This window comes from Thunnus albacares, chromosome 7 (assembly GCF_914725855.1).
Source record: "Thunnus albacares chromosome 7, fThuAlb1.1, whole genome shotgun sequence".
NCBI lineage: Eukaryota > Metazoa > Chordata > Actinopteri > Scombriformes > Scombridae > Thunnus > Thunnus albacares.
Genome location: NC_058112.1, coordinates 5,876,593 through 5,897,518, shown reverse-complemented (window position 1 = coordinate 5,897,518; position 20,926 = coordinate 5,876,593). Strand labels below are relative to the sequence as shown.

Below are 20,926 nucleotides of genomic sequence, written 5' to 3'. Positions count from 1 at the left end.
CGGTGGCACAAAACAGCAGAGTGAGTAATTTTCTCCCTTTAAACTGGCTGCATGAGTGACTGTAAGATTGAAAACACCTGTGATACTAATTAAAACACAATAGTCTGCTTAAAGTATCACTACAAATCAATTATTTCTTACAACTTCTAAAGGGTACCGATAATTTTGTCCAGGCTATTTTAGAACAGTCTTTGTAGAATAAGCGTGAATTCAGTTATTTTCACAACTTTTTTGTTTCGTTCCACTGCAAACCAAACATAGACATGCATTGACAATAATTTTTTTTTAATTTCAACACTGTTCAGGGTGAATGGTGCATTATTTTAATAAAATACAAGGGTACCAATAATTTCGGCTACGTCTGTATATCAGACTTTGCGAACTCTGAATACAGGATAACAGTGACTATGTTACCTGTAACTTGTGGCTGCATACAGTAGCACCTTGCAGCACTCAGTAAGTTTAAAATAATTATGATTGCATACTTCTACCACATAGGTGACCTAGTTTGAAGAAATCATCATATTCACAGCAGTGAATTTTCACTTTAATTGGCTGATAGCTTGCATGTTAAAATATTGTATATTTTCTTTTGTGATTTGCGTTTTTATATTGATTTGAAGTATTATGCACAATCTTGTGCACACTTTCCTGCCAGTTTATGTTGATTTATCAGTGGATTAAAAGGTGTGTGAGTTGGCTGATGGACCAGTGGAGGGAGCAAAGCTACTTTGTTAGCGGTGTTCATAGAGCATAAATTGTAGAAGATGAGGAAGTGTGAGGTGCCCAGGAAGCCTGACACACTGCAGCTGTACACCCACCAAATTAATATAATGGTGGAAGATGTGAATGGGAATTGTTGTAAGCTGCCTAAGTCTTATTAAGGCAGACAGACAGAGACAGACCTCACCACTGTGTCTGCGCTACTGCTAGATCTGCGATTGACCAGAGGGGAAACAAGAAGCAGAGCAGCCACTGTGCAGCCACCGCAGGATGTCACACACATCCTGGGCTTGCAAAATGAAACCTGCCCCCAAGGAAGCCTGTAAGTATCTACTCTTTGTTACTATATCAGGTGAATTGGTGAGACATGGGGAGCAGGCTGGTTGCAGGGGCTGACAGAGTTGCCGGTGGGAAGAACAGAATCCTTTGTGGTTTGGTCATTGGAGCACACACAATCTTAAACCTCATGCTGAACAAACCAGCAGTGGAGTGTTTATCCCGTGTGTGTGTGTGTGTGTGTGTGTGTGTGTGTGTGTGTGTGTGTGTGTGTGTGTGAGTCCCTCAGGGCTGCAGCCAGACTCTCTGACCAACAGACTGTTTCCAGAACTGCCTACAGATGCTCAGAGTAAGGTGAGTGGGCAGACATGGAGGATAATTAAGTTCATAGGAATCCGAGGTGGCGTGTTGGATTTTATTTCTGAAACTATTTCTATTGAGCAACTACAGTAGTGTTCATCTTTGACATTTTGTCTTCATTAGATAGTGATACTTACTTACTTAACACTTAAGCCTTTCATGCTGAGCTGAAATTAAACGAGTGCACATACATTTGGTAAATAACATAAATAAAGACGGTCTCTACTGCATTTTGCTGTCATTTATGGTCGCCATCTCATTGCTTCTCTGCTCTTTCTCAACGCCGGCAGGGCTGAGTCCTCCGCGTGTGTGCAGCGCAGCAGAGGAGACAGACGGTTGTGGAGAGTTGACAACAACTAAACTCGTTATGTTACTGTGAGTGCAATAAAAGCTTTGTGAGTAAAAAGCCAAGAAGAGTAATTTATCAATGTAATCCACGCAAAAGATGGACAGACTCCAGGACTGTGGATTTTGGCCCCCATCACTTACATTGTAAACACATTTGGAAGGGATCTTCTGATGGTCAGTATGAACAGAAGGGATGATTACAGCAAGATAAACCTATTTCAGTCTTCATATGGGCACCTGACTATTATTTTAAGACAGACTTGAAAAATTGTGATCCTGTCCCTTAATTCCATTCACCCACATTGTATTACGGTGGAGGCAGAAATCTCACAGACATGGCCTACATCTCAAAACCTGAGCATATAAAAACAAAATGATTTGCATGGCTATAATCTATTCCAGATAAGTGAGAAATTATGTCTTTTTGCAATGTGGTTGAAGCCACTTGAAGTACCAAATTACATGATCTGCTGGGGACAAACTGATGATTTTGGTGTTGAAATGACTCACTAAGACATCTCCTATGAGCATTATTTATTGCCTCAGAACCACAGTCTATTTCGGTTCCCAATCCATTGCTAAAGATGGACTGCTCAACAACAGGAAACAAAAGCAGATAGCGTAAATGAGTAATATTTCACTCCTGTCTGCACTAATTTTTCCTCTCCTCTCCTCTTCCTCTCCTCTCCTGTATATAGAACTGTAATTACAGTGTCTTCTTTTTCTTATTAGCAGATAAGACTTTCATAATGGTTCCCTGGAGAGCCTGTCCAAACTTAATTAATGCTGGCTAAACAGTCCTCTCTCTCCTTCTGTCTTCGTCTCCTTCTCTTCCCACTCTGTCTCTCTTGCTCTCTCTCTCTCTCTCTCTCTGTCTCTCTCACCCCTCCTCACCCCTCCTTCTTTCTCTATTTGTCTCTTTACCTCTTATTAAACAATGGCAGCCGCAGGGAGAAAGAGTCAGGCCGTCAGTGATAACTACTAGGAAGCCCTGTGCAGGAAAATGAAAGCCGGACTTGACACAGGCTCAGACAACACGGAGCAACCATCAGGGGGTTATTGCTGTTGCTGTTGTGTGTGCTAATTTACTCATCGAATTGAATAGTGTGTGTATGTGTGTGAGGATCTAATTCCTCTGAGCAGTGTAAGCCCTGAAATCATGCTCTGATCTTCGGCTGAGTAGCCCGCTCTTTAATTCCCATTTGTTTGACTCAAAGAGATTAGCCATTAATTACTGGCTAGAGAAATTAAGCGCGCACACACACACACACACATACACACACTCTCAACCGCACACAGATAGTGCGGTGTAGAGCCGTTAAATAGTGCTCATTACAACGGTCCTATACCGCACAGGCCAAAGACACATAGAGCTGAGACAGCATCATATAACAGGACACACACATGTGCATACAGGCACACACACAGACAGCTGCTGGGGGAACTATTGGCCAAAAGATGCTGCTCTGGGCGAATTCTGGCAGGTTTTAGCTGAGTATAACATCAACCTCCTGCATGAGAGCGCAGGGGATTAGCACCAGAGAGACAAGCTGACCGAAGCCAAGACAGGATGAAGAATATCACAAACACAAGGCACCTGAGCAAGCACAAAGGCAGGCTGTACAGTGTTTGCACAGAGCCCATCAAAGCTTTCCAAAGCCCTTTACATCATGTTGAGCTTCATTTCACGCTGTCCAAATGAGCCCCTCGACCCCCTGAGAATAGAAGAGAACAGAACTCTTACATGTCTGTAATTTGAAGCTGCAGTACTTATTATCTTTGTATAAACAGTGGATCAAATGATTATAGGAGTAGCTTATAATGACAAAGCCGACTCTGCAGTTTCTCTCAGCTCTATAGAGCACCTGAGCCTCTATTAGATAATTGTTTTGGTTTTTCAGATTGCAAGTTCCGCTCACAATTCCCTCATTTCCAGAAGCAGCTGTCAGAGCTCAGTGAAAAAACTCTAAGACACACTGTACACTACATGTCCAGCACCAGATGCTAGACAGCCGGTGAACATAGTGGAGCATTTAACAGTTAAAGAGCCTGATATTTTTCTCAGTAACTGGTGCAGCCCAAAAACAGTGCTAAAGGCAGAGTGATAACTCCAAATAATTGCTTATGTTGCTCTGGATGTGTAAAAAGGCAACTGTTTGTTGACAAGCAATTTTATAAGATAATAATATGTCAGTGTGGTTTTCAGCTTGTTCCACTCCCACTAAGTGACCAATAAAATCAATGAATGCAGCTTTATTTTACCAACATCATCATATTTGATCACATTTTTTGAAGTAAATATGCCTGTAATGTTAAGTAACATTAAAGTTTGAAACCAGTCTGTAAGAACTTTAAATGGACTTCACACAAACTTGGGTAATGGACTCACAAATATCAGCCCTGGAAACTTGTCCTTTTCCTGATCTTAAGTACAGTAGGAAGGCACAAATCTGTGACAACCAGCCTCTGTCTTCCTTTGATTTTATTATAAATTTTCTAAGAAAAAAATGTAATTCTCCAACGCAGCACATTGCTGCAGGCTAGAACCAGAGGCACAACAAGCGGGGATCACTGTACAGTGATTCATGGCTGTGTCTGCTGCAATTTACACAAAGCGGTCCTCACTACCTCAAGTTTGCTTGTGTTTGAAGAGTCAAGGTCACTGACAGGAGGCTGTTACAGCAGCTCGACTTTCATCTCAGGGACAGAAATGATTCTCCAAATATGTTTTATTCATTATGTAACTGATTCACCTTAAAACAGAATGTTTTTATTTTACTTTTGCATGTGGCCACTGACAGAAACAACACAAAAATGGAGGCACAAGCTCTTTTGATCACTCGCTGTAAGGTCTTCAGAGGGTGAAGAAAACCGAATGTGCCACTGTAGAGTCTGAAGGACGGCTGAGGATAAGGCCTGTACTTTGTGTCTGCCTCCCTCTAGTGGTGTATAGACAAAGACTTACAGAACACTGATAAAATTCAGCACAGCAGCTTATAAATTCATAATCTGAACATGTATATATCTGTTGTAGCACAAATATAAAGTAAAAAGACAAATAAACCAAAAAAGCACAAGAGCCAAGAATTGTAATTTGTCTTTATTGTTTAAATTCACCAAAAAGTTTTCTGCATAACTACATCCAACAGCATTCATTGTTGTCGTCACTGTAACCTCATCAACACCCGAGTGACGATAATGTGACATCATCAGCACTGCCATGACATCACAGCATCATGACATGGCTCAAACGGCAGAAAAAAACTACTGACAGTCAGTCCACCCCAGAGTCCGTCTTCAATAAAAGCATCTCGCCGCTACCCGTGTAAAGCACAAACATTGCACATCAACTTATAATAGCATAGCATCAAGTCTCTTTCTTCAAAACCAAACCCACCCACCCCTCTATGGACCATGAAGTCAAATAAAATCAACATTAGTGGAAGTGGTCTCACCTCAACCTTGTTTATACAGTGAATATGATTTAAAATCTAATCTTTGCTGAAGATTTCCAGTAATGATAATGATGATTCAAAACATCAATAGCACCTTGTGCACTCATAATGCTCCAGTACTGTCATCTATACCTTTGCTCTCTTTTCCCTAAATACCCACATCTAATCTTTATCATGTGCAGGCCTGGTTTCAGAAAGGGGAGGAAGAAGACTATTTGTGCTGCTTTACACATATAGTCTTCATTTGACAGATTCTGAATATTAAATGTTTTACTTGTATTTTAAATATATGTAGGTGTATTTTCATAAATCTAAAAGGCAGGGCCATAGTCAGGATTTTAGAAATACTGAGGTCAAAAGTCCCCCAAAGCAACCTTCCCCAAACCTTGAAAAAATGTAATTAATTTTTTTCTATCCCCACAATCTCCACATTAATTTAACTGTTTAAATATATTTTCTGTAAATTCTATCTCCATAAGTACTATTTTAAAGCCAGGCTTATAATTCTGGTAAAGAAATACAGACATATTTATGTTTTTGGCATAAAAGTGTCAAACTGACCCTAAAAAATATTAGAACCAGGTTTTAAAAATTCACCATGTGTAATTTGTGTGTAATTGTAGAATATAAACTCTTCCTTCCCAGGTTGTTAAAACCCTAAAATTTCCTGAAACAACACTGAGGACAAGTCCTCTCAATGATAGCTACGGCCCTGTCTGGGGGTCCCAAAAGATGAATCATAGTTTAGCTGAAAAATGATTTTTAAATACTCTGATTATGCATTTACAGTTTTGGACTTAGAAAGGATTTCTAAAATGTTCTGTAGGTTTACAGAATCTGAATATATCATGCTATTTGGCAGCATTTTTGCATTTATTCTGCTCTTTTCTGCCAAGATTTGGGCTTCTTTTATAAAAGCGCTCATTTCATGTAAAACTACTACTGTCCTACTTTTACATTACTATACTATCTCTCTACAGAAGGCTTTCTCACTTCCTGCCTCATCATTTATTATCTAATATACTCTCATTTGGTATCATTTACCACTTTTGACATAACATTGTATATCTTATCTGTTTTATGTCCACTTGGTGAAGTTAATATATGGCTATAATCTCCTTTAGTACCACCTAAATGATGAGGAGCCTTGCACACAGTGTGCTAACAGATTTTCAGTTCTCCTCAACAGAAATGAGGGTAAATATAATTTAGACTGTGACATTCTTTGTACGAAAAAAATTGCATTATTTCCACTAATATGGCTATATTAGCTTTGTTCAAACATGAAGAATACTGTAAATGCAGGGTAAGATCTGCTCAAGTGCCTTCCTTCTGCATGTCCCTCTAAACTCACCCTCTGTCTCTTTTGTAATATATTATCTGTAATATTTACTATGCTGTGTAGGTAATACTATGGAACAAGATGATCCAGATGATACTGAAATGTGGCATCCTTCAGAAAGTCAAGGAGTTACAAAAAACAGACTGACCGTCCTTCATCATAAATGCAGTGAAACTAAAAGGAAGAAAAATGGCATCAGAACAATGTCGAGCAAAGTATCCCTCCCACAGTACTTGCATAAATCTCTTCATTAAATCATCTGCTATATACAGAAATACATTTAATCGTTACATATACGGCTCATCCGAGCTCTGTGAGTCTCTTGAACAGTACTACACCATAGTCCAGTGACCACATATTCATCCAACTGATCTCTTCATCAAGACCAAAATAACCAAAAGTCAAAATTCCTTATACAGTAGAGTACAGTAGACACCTTTCAAGTAAAAGAACTGTTTTTCTAAGAATACTGTTGTGTTCACATAATTGTATCAGACCTGAGTCAAACCAGAATTGAAATCTTCTCATCATATGGCAAATGTTTTTATCTCTTGCTTTTCGTGAAGTGTCAAACAGCCCCTACAGCAGGTAAACTGGCTGCAAAGCTACAAGACTGCATATGATTTCAGTGTGTACATTTGACCCAGGTCTGCCTAATGGTTAGCAGACAAAAACTTCATAATTGAATGATTGACAGAACATAGTGACTAATTCTTGTTTTCATTGCTGAATCTGATGAAGGAAAAAGGTAAACGAAGTAATTCTTCTTTAAAAGTACAGAAATGCCATCATAACCACAGACAACTAAGCTGCCGATTTCTCTGCTTTGAAGAATGTACTATATTTTTTTGCCTTGAAATAAAGGTGAGTGATAGAGAAACACTCACTACATCTTTTTTGTACAGTAATCCATTGATAATAATCAATGCACAAAAGTAAAAGACAAAGCACACAAATATCCAAAAACTGAAATTGAGACAGCTCAAGACAAGAGATTTAAATTTTTTTTTTCCTTTTTCCTTGGATTTTTTTTTTTCTCACTTAAGTTTAAAATACACATAGTAACCAGCTGTAGAAGGTTTACATAGGAATTTGGATTCATCAAAAAAAGCACAGTTTTAAGTCAGTCCAGCTTTCCTGGCTTTATGGTGGACTTTAGGGGCAAGTCCAGGATGGTCCAGTCCAGTCCAGTCCAGTTCAAAGGAGGGATAGACTACTGGCCATGGCTGGGGCACTACTGTACTGATTATGTAGCGCTGTGTGCCATCGTGTGCTGGGCAGGTGGCAGTTACTGTACGATGTTTGCTGGGGCAGAGAACTGGTTGAAAGGTCGCCCCTGTCACACTGCATGTGCCTGTACTGTACTAACCCTGTTCATCCACGCAGGGAAGAACAGTACAGCTTCACGTAGCTCACCTCACCTCACCTCAGCTCAGCTCAGCTCAGTTCAGCAGTGTGAGGGGCCTCTTGCTGTACAGAGGAGGCAGTCTACATAGAGATGGTGACTAGTGGCCCAGAGGGGCCAGTAAGGGCCTGGAGAGGCCGGGGGCTCAGGGAGCAGAGAGAATACAGAAAGAGGGAGAATTATGGCTGAGCATTTGCATTGCTAAGGAGATTGAAGCAGAGCTTTGACCAGGTAAAGGGGCTTATGGGGCAGAGGTGCTCTGGCCAAGGCTGCAGGATGAGAAAGACTTAGAGCTGCGGAGGAAGCGGGCTGAGAGAGGAATGTTGAAGGGGAAAGGGGGAGCTGGGGATAAAGTGGGGGCAGAGGGGGTCCACTGGTGATGAATGAATCAAACAGGAGGAAGGCCAGGTTGAAGTGAAAGTGGGGCGATAAAGCTCCGGAGAGTTTTCAGTGGGAGGCCCTCTGCCCATCCAAAGAGACACCTGCAGGAGAACACAGTGACCACATATGACAGAGGCTACAAATTAAGTTTCAGATCTCATTATTAGGCATTGGAATCCCCCCCCTGAAGAAAAAAAACATTTTCAGCTTTGCTTTTGTATGATAATTTATCATCCTTTCATCTGTTTATTTCTTTAATCCTTTAATCATCTTCGTATTTACTTTGTTAGTCTTTCATTTGACATTTCAATTAAAGGCTGCTACAGTATGCATATACAGGTCAGTGCATTTATCACCACATCAGGTTTTAATTTTCTTCCCTGTGCAGGATTCAAAATGCTTTTTAAATGGATTTCAGTCTCAGTCCAGGTAAAGCTTTGCTTTCCTCTGAGAACCACTGCAGACATTTGATCCTGTCACACTTTCCCCTGCAGGCTGCTCTGTGATCTAAACTCCAAATCCGATAATGTTTCTGCTGTCTGGATGGAATAACTCACCCCAGGCAAGACTAGGAAGATAGAAATCACCAAAACAAACAAAAAACAATTTTACTTATTATTGTTAGTAAGTATTTTTTCAAGGTGATTTAAAGTACTATGTTTAAAGACTCAATGCTTTTGATTGATAATGACTTGTATTTATATATAGGACTTTTTATTCTTGATCAGATAGTCTAAAGTTATCATATGTTTTCACCAAAAGTACCAAGCATCTACTGTCTTCAGGCATAAATATAAATTAGATGAAAAGCTTCAGAATTTATTGCTCACTTAACAAACATGACAACTAAGACATGCAGCGCTGAGATGGGCTGACCCACCGAGCTGTCGGCTGTTTCCACTCAGTGTCACAGGCAGACGACTTCAGCAGATGGTTTCAAGGTGACGTGAGTTCTGCAGGGACGAGTGAAGAAAACAACTTCACACACTGAGTAAATACTCTCACAGAGACAGCTCATCATGTTGTACACTATATGATACAAGAGCTGTGTACAGTATGTATGTGTCTCACCGGTGTGTCGTTCCACTGCCGCGGCAGGTCTTCTGGTTCAGGTGGGTAGGACATCCAGGACGGACTACGGTACGAAGATGGCGGTGACATGACAAAGTAGTCTGAGTAACCCGGGCGGTTGGCTGATATAGCGTACACTGCTGTTATTGGATTTCCTGTGAAATGTGAAGACATATTTATTAAACTATTCAGCCCACATTTCACTCCTATTATAACTGCTGTCTGCAATTCAACACCCTAACACTCTACACATCTCACCTGAGTAGGTGGCAATGGACTGGTCGACAGTGACAGCAGGGAAGGGGGTCCTGGACAGTGGCAGGTAGGGGGCGCCATTGTGCTGCTGAGCCTGCAGGTCTGAGGCCTCCGACACACGAGGCTTCAGACTAACATCAGGGGTGGAACTGTTGGTGGAGAGGAGGGACACACGTTATACTCTGAACAGACAGCATTGTTTTTGTCAGCAGTCGACATTTTTGTTGAAAACAGCAGCACAAAAGTGATCTTCATGTAGAGCAGAGGAGATCAGTTGGGATGGGAAACGTATAAATCTGTTACACTCAAATGAGGGATTTTTCAAATTATAACTGAGTGAGACAGATTTGTTTATTCCTAATTATCTGCTGCAGTCACATGGATGAATCAAGAAAAGAAAAACTAGAAATTGTTCAATTTTCTGAAAAAAAAATTGTGTGCTCACTTTGAAAATTACAGGTGCAAACACCATAAACAGGGCAAAATGTCGAAAAAAAGTTAAAGGTGTTAAAAAACGTTAAAATGATTAAGTTGAATCACTTAAAGCAGTTGAAGTGTTAGTTAAAGTTGAAGCACTGAAAGGGGTGTGTGCATGCAAAGTGTAAGAGCCAAAAGCAGTTGAAATCAATTGATGTGTAAATTCTGTTTAAGTTTAAGCTCTGTAGGTAGTCGAGTTGTCAGTTTAGATGTAAGCACTGAAAGCAGCTGAAGTGTCATTTAAAGAATAAGAGATGAAAGCAGTTGAACTGCCAGTTAAGCCGTAAATGATTAAAGAAACTGAAATTTCAGATGAAGTTGAAGCACCAGATATAATGTAAACTTTAAATAATTAAAGTGTTAGTTGGTCTGTAGGCGGTGATAGCAGCTGAAATGTGAGTTGTAAAAGTAGTTGAAGTGTCAGTTGATGTGTTTACATTCAAAACAAGCACTCTATCAGCAGGTATAGTATAAAACCCACATAGTTGAACTAATGACCAGCATACACTGACCAGATCTGGTTTTCATCAGCATCCACTTAACAAACCAGTTAATTCATGTTTGACTTTTTTGAATTGCAGATTTATGTAGACACAAAAATTATGGACTAATTATATTTAAGCCAAGATCTGGTATGCGCAGCATACTAATGCCTATAAGGGGAATACAATATTAGAATATTACAGGATGTGTTTTCCTGCTGAAAGGGAGAGGGGGTACACACATATAAATTAGATTGTTGGGCTATAGTATAACAATAACATATTTTCTGCGCAGAGCCATAATAACTGTAACTAAAATGTGATGTTTGGATTTTTAGCATCCTACGTTTATATTCTACAATTCTTTTCAATTTTTTAAAACTCATGGCATGTATATTCCAGTATATTTACAGTCAGTATATTTACATTTCAGTTTCAGGCCAACAAAAATGAATTCAGCATTTCTCCCCCATCCGAATTTTATCCGCTCTTCTACAGTGCCTCCTCCTCCTCTCCACTGTATAAGCACAGGCTGTTTTACATGTTACACTACAGTAAGAGACCGGAGGACAGATGATGTCATTGCCAGAGCCCAGAACCATAATGCACTGTGCACACTAATGTCTCACAGTGCATACTAAAGAGGAATTAAAATGCTGCACTCCTTCCTCCCTGAGGGCACAAAGGAGTTGGTGTATGACGAGCTGACTGATTATTACTAAAACCTTTCTGTTTCTACTTTTAAAGCAAGAACAATGGTCACACACCTATGGCTCTGATTCTAAATTAAATTAGCAGCAATTAGAGCATTACAAAAGAAACATAGCTGTCTCTGTCAACCACTAAATTATATATAAATGAAATCCCAAATAACTAAATTATAATGTATTAGATGAATGGTCAACTGCTGTTCCTGCATTTTCCTGCAGATAGGCGAGTTCGTCCCTGTCAGTCTGCAGCACATCGTGGCTGAACATGTTTACTTGCAGCAGTTATCTTCTCACTTTGTCCACTAGATGGCGTACATGCCCCTTTATGCAACCCAAAACAGCTGAACAGCCGATCACTCTCTGCAGTGCTAAAGTGCCCAGCAACACGGTGCACACAGCAACAGCATTTAAATGAAGAAGCTGCTCAGTTCAAATGATGCAGACTAACATATGGGCCTGAGAGAGAGAAGTGAGAGGCAGAGATAGAGGGCGGATGAGGAGGACAATCAGTTCAAATGATGCTGAATAATATTCTGTATTTTTTTTTTCCGCTCTGTATTCTCCTATGCGCTCTACATTTATTTATTTATTTATTTTATACAGCCCCAGTGCTGCGTTTTGATTGGCTGTGGAATCACAGGAATGCTTTTAAATGCCATATGTGGACATTTCCTTCAAGTTTGTAAAAAAGTATAAAATTACGAACCACATGTTCAACACAGTGAATGTGTTGCTACCTGAGTGAACGATAATTCCTCATAAAGCAGAGCATTTTTAGATCAGTCATTTACAGAGGGTACACAGTGTTCCTTGTTTTTTATGAGTTTTCTTCATTTGAATTTTACTCTTTTATAATGTTTTTTTTCCTCTCATTGATGTGTGGTACCGTCGTAGCGAGGTCCCAGGTGGTGGTCCTGGTCTTGAGGGGATCAGTGGCGGAGGAGAACCGATTCCCATATCAGGAAGCTGGGTGAACCGGAAACCCTGCACAAGACACAAATATGATTTAGACATCTATTTGACCAGCATCTGGACAGTATGATTTCAGAATGTTCAATGCAACCTTGAAGTAACAATAAAAAGATCCTGACAAATAAAGAGGGATAGAAAATCAGATGTCTGATCAGAGCACAACACAAACAAAATTCAAGCTGCACAAGGCAACTTTATTTGTTGGTGGGTGTTCAAGCCTCAGTCCCTTTAATCTCTGTAAAGCTTCTCCCTTGCTGATCCGCTGTTGGCAATGCACGCTCTGACAGCAGTAACGGCAGCTTCTCTCAATGTCCACACTCTTTGTGCAAGTCTTTGTGTGCATACATTTTAAATCATCTTTTGAGTGCATTCACAGTTTAGGGAAGTCGTTGTTACAGAAAAAGGTGTGAATTTGGAGAAAATATTCAGCTTGCATGACTGTATCTACAGATAACTATTTAATTATGCAAATTATGAATGTTTATCACAGGCTCAAGCTTTAGCTTTTGATCAGCACTACAGAGCAATTTTCAACTGGCTCTGCATGGCTATGACAGCATGGCATTGTGATTTGGTTACTGAACAGTTCTGGCACATGAGGTGAATGCTGATTAGACATATTAAAGCATAACACTGACAATATCAATCTATATTTTTCAAATCCCCCCAAAAAAGACCAAAACCAACTGCGATTTGATCTGACTAACAATTATCTGTATAGCCAAAGCCTGATACAGTATGTCTTATTCCTCTGTGTCATAAAGCTCCATTGTTCAGAAACTATTAAAACACATCAGTGAGCCACACTATTGCACTTGTTCCTTCATTACCATGAACACACACACACTGTAGTTTATTTTAATTCGATCCTGAATACATCGTCCTGTTCTTGGAAATACTCACTACAGCACCAAATGTGTATTAATCCTTTGCTGAAAATAGACCCCAACAAATGCACTATTTCTTCCTGTTTGAGTAATGTTTGCCACAGAACTACAGTGCCCAGCTGTTTTAGGAAATTACGGAGCCTTATTTAAATATGAAATTATATATTTATGATCTGGTTTTTAAAGATTTACGTCTTTAGAAGTTATCAATGGGCTTGGGACTGAGTGCCACAGGACAGAGAAGTCATAAAGAATTCAGGGACAGACTATCATCATCTTGTTTTGGTCTTTTCACGGGAATTGTTGACAATGAGAGAACTAAACAAAAAGCAGCTGCCTTATCCCTTAAATCTGCTGCTGTCATGAAGGAGAGACCCAACTGATTTGATTTAAGGAGGAGTTTTCACACTTGGCCCAAAAAAGACTATTATATAAAATGCGTACTTGTCACCTGCCTTTTTCTGCTTTTAATATTTCTTTATGATCCATCCTATCATATCACATGCAGATCTATCGCACTCTGTTTTCTCCATAGACTTCTCTGTGAGTGGTTTTTTATTGGAACTACTTTCTGCTGAAGAAATAGTCCCTACTGAAAACAGCTAATTGACAGTGAAGTCTGTCATATATTAGGAAGACATTTGTGTTATTTTAATGACATGTTTCACTTCTGTGAATACCACACATGAAACTGCGTTCACCTCCATTGTATTAGGATGAAGGAAGAAATCTCTGAGACCCATATTTCAAAACGTTGAAAAATAATTCACATTGATCTAGACACTGTATGTTTTTATTTTTGTGCTTTGGATGTAGCCACCCTTAAACCTCCTCCAAGTGCTTACCGGTTTGGGAAGGCTACACTGATGCATGTCCTCGTAGCCTGCGTTCCTCTGCCTGCCTCCACAGGGATGGTTCATGGTCCCCGGGGCGCTGGTCACCCCGTCACTGTAGTGGCTGGTGTGGGACGGGTTGTAGGCGCTGTGGGCATGGTGGTGGTGATGGTGGTGGCTGCAGGTGAAGGAGGAAGGTTAAAGGCAACATTAAAAGCTAAAAAATGTTCAGTTCCTTCTCTCTTCAGCTCAGTCTTTCTGCAGAGTGCCGTACATAATCAAGCAGATATGTTCAGATATTTCACTTTCTGAAAAACAGCTGGGAGTGGGATGTACGCTTGAACACTGGGAGTTCAAACCAACTATCAGAGCTCCTCTTTCTTTTCTTTCCTACACAATACACTAAATCATGCAGACCTGCTTAAAAATTAAATAATCTGTGAAAAATATAAATTTACTTGGTAGGAGGGGAGGGTGGGTCATGGTCCGGGGGTGCCAGGCTGAAGGCGTTGCCTAGCAACATATGCATCTGAGTGCGGACCTCGTCAATGGATGGCTGAGAGCTTAGTGTGGAGGAGTCAGAGCCGCGGTGAGCCTTCACCCCCAAGCTGCCGTTCCCAGTGCCAGTAGATCCACCTCCATAACCCAGAGAACTCATCAGACGGTCCACATTGGTCTCCTCAAACGGTTCTGGTTCACCCTGCAAAGTACAAACACACACATACTCAGTCAGTCAGCAGGAGATGGTTGCTTTCAACAACCCACTCATTAAGCAATGAGGATAGAGAAGTAACATGTGTTCCTGTCACCATCCCAGATCAGCGATATATTTCCTATCAGTTAATGGAGAAGTTTAAAAACAGCCCAAACTTTCAAGATTTTGATGAATTATTCCACCAGTGTCCCATCCAACTAATCGGTCCCACATCTGCCCTGCAGAGACAAAATAAGTGGTGTGACGATGGAAGGATTCCTCTGCACATATAACTACTGTCATATATTTCTGGATTCTCCAAATGCTTAAACAGGATTTTATTTAACTGCATTATTTTTTTTCTTTCACACAAGACATACTGATTGATGTTAAGGCTTGATTCTTCTCTGCATCATTTGAACTTCCTTGTAGGTTTTGTCATGTTTGCATTCATTCTACCACTTGGAGCAGCAAAAGCTGGATATTTTAACCCATTCATTCAGCTTTATTGATCTTGCACTTGATGTATTTTACTGATTTCCCCAAATTATGCTTTTTATTATGTTTTTATGATGCTTATGTTTTATGTTATATTATGTGCTGTCATGTATGGTTGTTGATGTTTTTTCATGTTCTTTTGTGCTCTTTGTGCAAAGCAAATTCCCCTAGGGGCAATAAAGCATTCATTCATTCATTCATTCATTCAAAATGCTGTACAAAATACTGTCGATATTGTAGATATCTATTTCCACATCTCTGCTCACTTGTTAACTAGTTTTCACACAATTCTCAACATGTGGTGTTGATGTGTTACAACTGACTCAGCTTGGTGGGGGGTAAGTCTTTTGCAGTCAGTGACAACAAGTACTACATGTTTTTTTTTACTTCAACACAAATATGCAGATAGATATTTTTTGTACCAAATGGTGATTTCCATTTTTTCACATTAGCTACTCCACAATCTTTCCATGTAAGATGTAATGCACATATACAGTACATTGTGGCCTGGGTAATATGGCTGAAATTATGTTACAATGTTAATGAAAATAAGTTCCAATATTGTGAGATATAACATGATATGAAAAACACATATATGATTAAATAATTGTTCAACACAATTCATATGTATTTCATTGACTTACATCTGACAAAAAAAATCTTGGATCTCTGACAAATTAGCTTGTATTCATTAGTTTGGCCAACTGAACCTTGTAATAAGATAAAATATTATCTTAAAATAATGATAGGATCATATTAAATGTTTACCCAGCCATAATACATTGCATACCTACAATCCAAAACAGCACACACGCAAACATGAAACAGGCAAACCAACACAACGACTTGGGATACTGCTGTAGGTTGCTTATGGCAAGAATTGTAATGCATGAACAGCAGCCTGATAAGATATGCAGTATACCTACTGTACACACACACACACACACACACACACACTCAGTGTTCTCTTGTGCTGCTTCAAACAGTTTGGCGCATCCAAGGCTATTAACCGCTATCGAGCCACCCATCTGAATCCATGAATAGGCTATAATCATATTCAGAGTCATTGACATTCAGCTAGGTAGCACGGTCGCTGCTGTTACTGCGGCGCAGCAGAGAAGCAGCATGAAGAGATTTCACTCACATTCACTCAATCGTCCCCATTTTTATCTCTTTCTTCCTTTCTCCATCTTTTGCTTCCTTTTAATCTTTTTGTCGTTTCCCTCCTTTTCCACCTCTTTCATTATCTCTCTGTTTGGTGCAGGTTTATAAAGTTCATCCAAAGGTAATTTGTTAATCCTCTAGGTGTGAGCTCAGAGAATCGGAAGGAGTGAGCATGAGAGTAAAGGAGGGAAAGTAAGGATTTAAGTTATAAATGCTCTCAGAAGATTATTTTATTATTTTGACAAGATGACAGAGCTTTACTTAGCTACAACCATCATGTGACCTATTTGGAAGAAAGAGGGTTTCATCATCGCTCTGTATGACTCACCTGGGGAGAGGTCGGACCTGAGCTGTATTACAGTTTGTTACAGAATCCTTCAGAATACTTCAGAATATTTTACAGCTTTATATGGTTTTGTTGCTGGGTATTTTTCTGAATTTCTGCCACTGTAAATCCTCCACATCCTCTACTCAGAGACCTTTGGTTAGTCCACAGCGCTGGTTAAAACTTAAGGGTTATAAGGGTCTTTACTTCATATCACTGACATTTTTAAATCTCATCTTAAAACTAGATATTGTTCACCAGCAATTCTCTTATTCCTGGTTCAGTGTTTTAATATACTATACAAAAATGTCAGCATTCTTCAAATGCTTCATGACTTCTCCAGTTACTCACATCATAGCCGTTATTGCGGATGCCCCTCCTGGATCTCTCCCTGAGCACCAGCAGGTCCATCTCTGTCTCCACTGGGCTGGGGCTGCTCAGAGACTGTCTGCTCCAATAGGTGGGCTCCCTTGGGTGTGAGTACCTGATGGACAGATGTAGGAGGAAAACACTGTAACTACAGCAACTGATGACACTGAGTGAGGTCATATCCTGGGGTTTGTGAATTTTGGGGTTTTAGAGAACAAGAAGAGTTTATATGTAACAACAGAGTTACACATAGTGGGACTGAGTTAGCTCAATAAATAGTATTTGAAAAATCTTAAATATATATACCTATATTTTATGTCTGGTAAACATGTTGACTTAATGTTAATGTCATCGATTTTACAATTAGAGTGTGAACTACATGGATTTGATGATAGTGTTTTATGTCATGATTTCATCGTCATTTAACCGTTAAAGACACACTTAGTGAATTTAAGGGCTGAAGACTCAAAAATGATGTCACTATTTCAATTTTTTGGAAAGTTATAACTTAAACTCAGAGAAACACTGGTGCTTTTTTTTTTGGTCTTGCTCATATTCATAAAAAATGTGTATTGCTGATCACATCTTTCAATTTTGTTTTCATTTAGAAACATGTTTTGTTTGGATTCACTGAATGTGAGAGGGACTCCTGCTCTCAGTTGTACCTGGTTATCTGATTATCCTTATTGTTATTTTAACCAAACTTTATGCTCATAAATCAAAATTATCCAACAATTCTTTTATGCCCTTTCTTTGCTCATCCTGCCCGCCTGGCATGTCTGTATGCATTTTGTATACCTAGAAATGTGATGAAAAACAACTTTGTGCTTTAGATGACTTAATGCTGTGGTGTTTCTGCACTTTGCATCTCACAGATGACTTTTTAATCAAACTACTGCAGTATGGTGGCATCCATTGATTATCTGTTTTCAGAAGCTGCAGCAGCTCTCTCCTCTTTGTCTGAGCAGCATCATAAACAGTGTACAGGATGAATATGTTAAATCAGCAAGACACACACTTCTCTTTATGAATTGTAAAATATTAATGCGCTGACCAAAAATCACTACTCACCTCTCACTCACTCCTTATGCGTTGCTTAGCAACTATGCTCCTCAACTACAAATCTACAATAGATCCATAATTCTTGATGGACAAATACAATTTATTTGACTTTAATTATTATTGATTAAACAAGAAAAAAACATAAATTCAAAATATGCATCATAAGATGTTTGGCTCTGCCTAAGAATGCCAGTCAATTGAAATAGATTATTTAATTATTTAAGATTTAATAGTTCACTGCTTAAAATATATGATGAAAGAGAATAATTTCATACCTCAATAATTAAATAGGACTCAGCTTTTATAGTTAAATCTACTCCTCTATTTCTGTGAATCTCAAAACATTTTACACTGTCAGCACATATTTATTGAGATTTTATCCCATGCCATCCAACATCTGAAAATATTTTTTGTGGCTGATTCTTGTAACTTGTTTAACCATCTGCAGTGTAAGGCAAATGATTAAAGAGAGAATTTTTATATTTTGGATGATGACATGCCTTTACTTGAACTAAAATGAAACTACTAATTTTTCTAGCATCCTGCACAATGCCTATTCCATACCTCTTATGACACCCTGCGAAGGAGGCCCTCTTCTCTTCTGCGGTCATTGGCTCCTTGACCCCGTTGTCGTGCCGACTGTGCCGGGTATCACGATGACTATAACCATGGCTGCCTGTCTCGGACAGCGAGAACTCTCCGTAGCCCTTCCTTCGGGCCTTCTGGCGCAGTTTGTTCCTGTAGTGCTCAATGTCTGACTTCTGCTTCAGCCCTCCATGGTTTGCCTGCAGATTATACATTAAGTATTGAATTCAAGTACTCACATTCCATAAACTTAAACCTAAAGAGGCCACCAATTGGGTGCTGTGTTAATTTTTTATGACTGAGCCGACATTTTTGTCCTGTCTTCCTAGACAAATCAATGTGTTTTAACAAACATTCCCTCCAGCCCAATAATCAGAGAATGTGTCACGCCCTAAACATGATATTTTTTTGATAATGTTCACCAATCAATTGCAGATGAAGAGGAAAACCGGAGATCCCCCTAGGCTGATTTTCTGAACCTATGTTAATAGACAGAGGAATAATTTATCATCAGCCTGTGTATGGCTGTCTCAGCTGCAGGGAAGTGCAGAGAGGTTGGGATGGAAAAGGGGGGATAAAGAGTGAGAGGTGACAGGCTGGGTGGGAGGAGAGTGTCAGGAGGGGTGAGAGATTAGAAAGGAGGCACAGTGTTTGTAGCAATAACAGCTAAATGCAGTATCAGTGCAATGTGTCCCAAAGGAGATGTTAGGTTAATGCTACAGCACAGAAAGGGCAAGATGACAGACGCCTGAAACTGCAGAATGTAACATGGAGCAACAACAGAACTCCAAACATAAACACAAACTATGACTGAAAAATATCTGTCACACTACATGACTACCAAATGTGGTTGTACTGTATGTGTGTTTGTGACTCATGATGACATTGTTCTAGTTTTTGCACTGCCCTACACTGTCAAGACTGCAGACTCACCTCACAGTTAAGAGCAATGAAGCCTTGGAGGTGTGTGTGTACATTATACAGTATATATGTATACATATGTGTGTGTGTGCAGACACACCTCCCCATTGACGACCACAGAGTCTTGGCTGTGGGAGGAGGATGATGGATAGGAGTAGGTTGGCTGGGCTGTCATGGGTTTAATGGTGATGAGACGCAGAGAGCCTGTATGGTCTTCATACGGGTCTGGGAAGAAGAAGAAGACAAATAGGTTAGTAAGAATCAGACCGTCTCTGTGATGTTGCTATCATAGGAATCATCACAAATTCTGCCAATTCCCACATTATTCACAGAGCAATCCTCGGGGTAAAATTCTCAAATTGGAAATTCTGCAGCAGTATTAGTGCAAGGAATTTCCCTCAGTGTTCAGGAAATAGTTTGACATTTTTGGAAATACACTTATTCACTTTTTTCCCCTAAGAGTCAGATGAGAAGATTAATACCACTTTTATATCTGTCAGTCGCACAAAAGACTACAGCCAGCAGTTGGTTAGCTTACTTTGGCTTAAAGCCTGGAAACAGAGGGAAACAGCCAGGCTGGATCTGTCCAAAGGTTAAAACAACTACCTAACAGCACCTCTAAAGTGTAGTATAGCCTCAAGTGTAAGAATGAGAAGTTGTGGTTTTACAGTGAGTTATGTGGAGAGCAAGGCTAGCTGTTTACCCTGTTGCTAATCTTTATGCTGTAGCTTTGTATTGAATGGACAAACATGATGGTATCAGTATTCTCATACTTAATGTATTAATGAGGTATGGTAAAGAGCAGACTGCTACTGCAGTTTATCTCCCTACATTGTTGCCTTGGATGCTATTTGTGCACGAGTGTTTCGTTTTACAAATTTTAGATGTAAGTTGTACACAGAATATACATCCGATGTGACTCATCATTTTATTTGACAAAGTTAGAGCCTTATACTATATGGTGTCAGTGCAATGTGTATTAGTTTGACTTCTGCTTTGCAATTTGTGGTTTTATTACAGTTTTAGTTTTGAAGCTTCATTAAACATACAAGAAAAAGTACATGTTTTCTAGAGTACCTCACACGATTAGCTGTCTAACCTTGACAAGGACAACTCATTACAAGGACAATATACTGAGCCCCTCAGGAAACAAACACATTTTCTCCTCTGATGATGATCCAGCTCTACAGTTGGTAGAGATATTAACCATGAGTACTTTTTTGGTGCAAACTGAAATGTGTAGTTAGCACAGAGTATCAAAAACTGTGAAGTACTGAAAGCTGGCATGGAATATTAGTATTGCATAGCCACTAGTTTCAAAAAATAATAAT

At 39.6% G+C, this 20,926-nt stretch overlaps 1 protein-coding gene across 4 annotated transcripts in view; it reads right to left on the bottom strand.

Moving 5' to 3' along the window:
- Positions 1–4,788: 4,788 nt before the first annotated feature.
- kiaa1549la (KIAA1549-like a) overlaps positions 4,789–20,926 on the bottom strand; it is a 104,159-nt gene continuing 88,021 nt past the window's right edge. For 2 of the 4 annotated variants that reach the window (XM_044357217.1, XM_044357218.1), the window contains 10 exons: positions 19,696–19,820; positions 18,654–18,874; positions 17,010–17,142; positions 14,436–14,677; positions 13,990–14,155; positions 12,172–12,269; positions 9,620–9,765; positions 9,362–9,516; positions 9,171–9,243; positions 4,789–8,391 (listed from right to left, as the gene is read on the bottom strand). In XM_044357217.1, coding sequence (XP_044213152.1) covers positions 9,214–9,243; positions 9,362–9,516; positions 9,620–9,765; positions 12,172–12,269; positions 13,990–14,155; positions 14,436–14,677; positions 17,010–17,142; positions 18,654–18,874; positions 19,696–19,820 — 1,316 coding nt within the window. In that variant the 3' untranslated portion in view covers positions 4,789–8,391; positions 9,171–9,213. Of the gene's footprint in view, positions 8,392–8,847; positions 8,859–9,120; positions 9,244–9,361; positions 9,517–9,619; positions 9,766–12,171; positions 12,270–13,989; positions 14,156–14,435; positions 14,678–17,009; positions 17,143–18,653; positions 18,875–19,695; positions 19,821–20,926 lie in introns of all 4 variants that reach the window. The other 2 variants (XR_006404238.1, XR_006404239.1) reach the window with 2 other exon arrangements.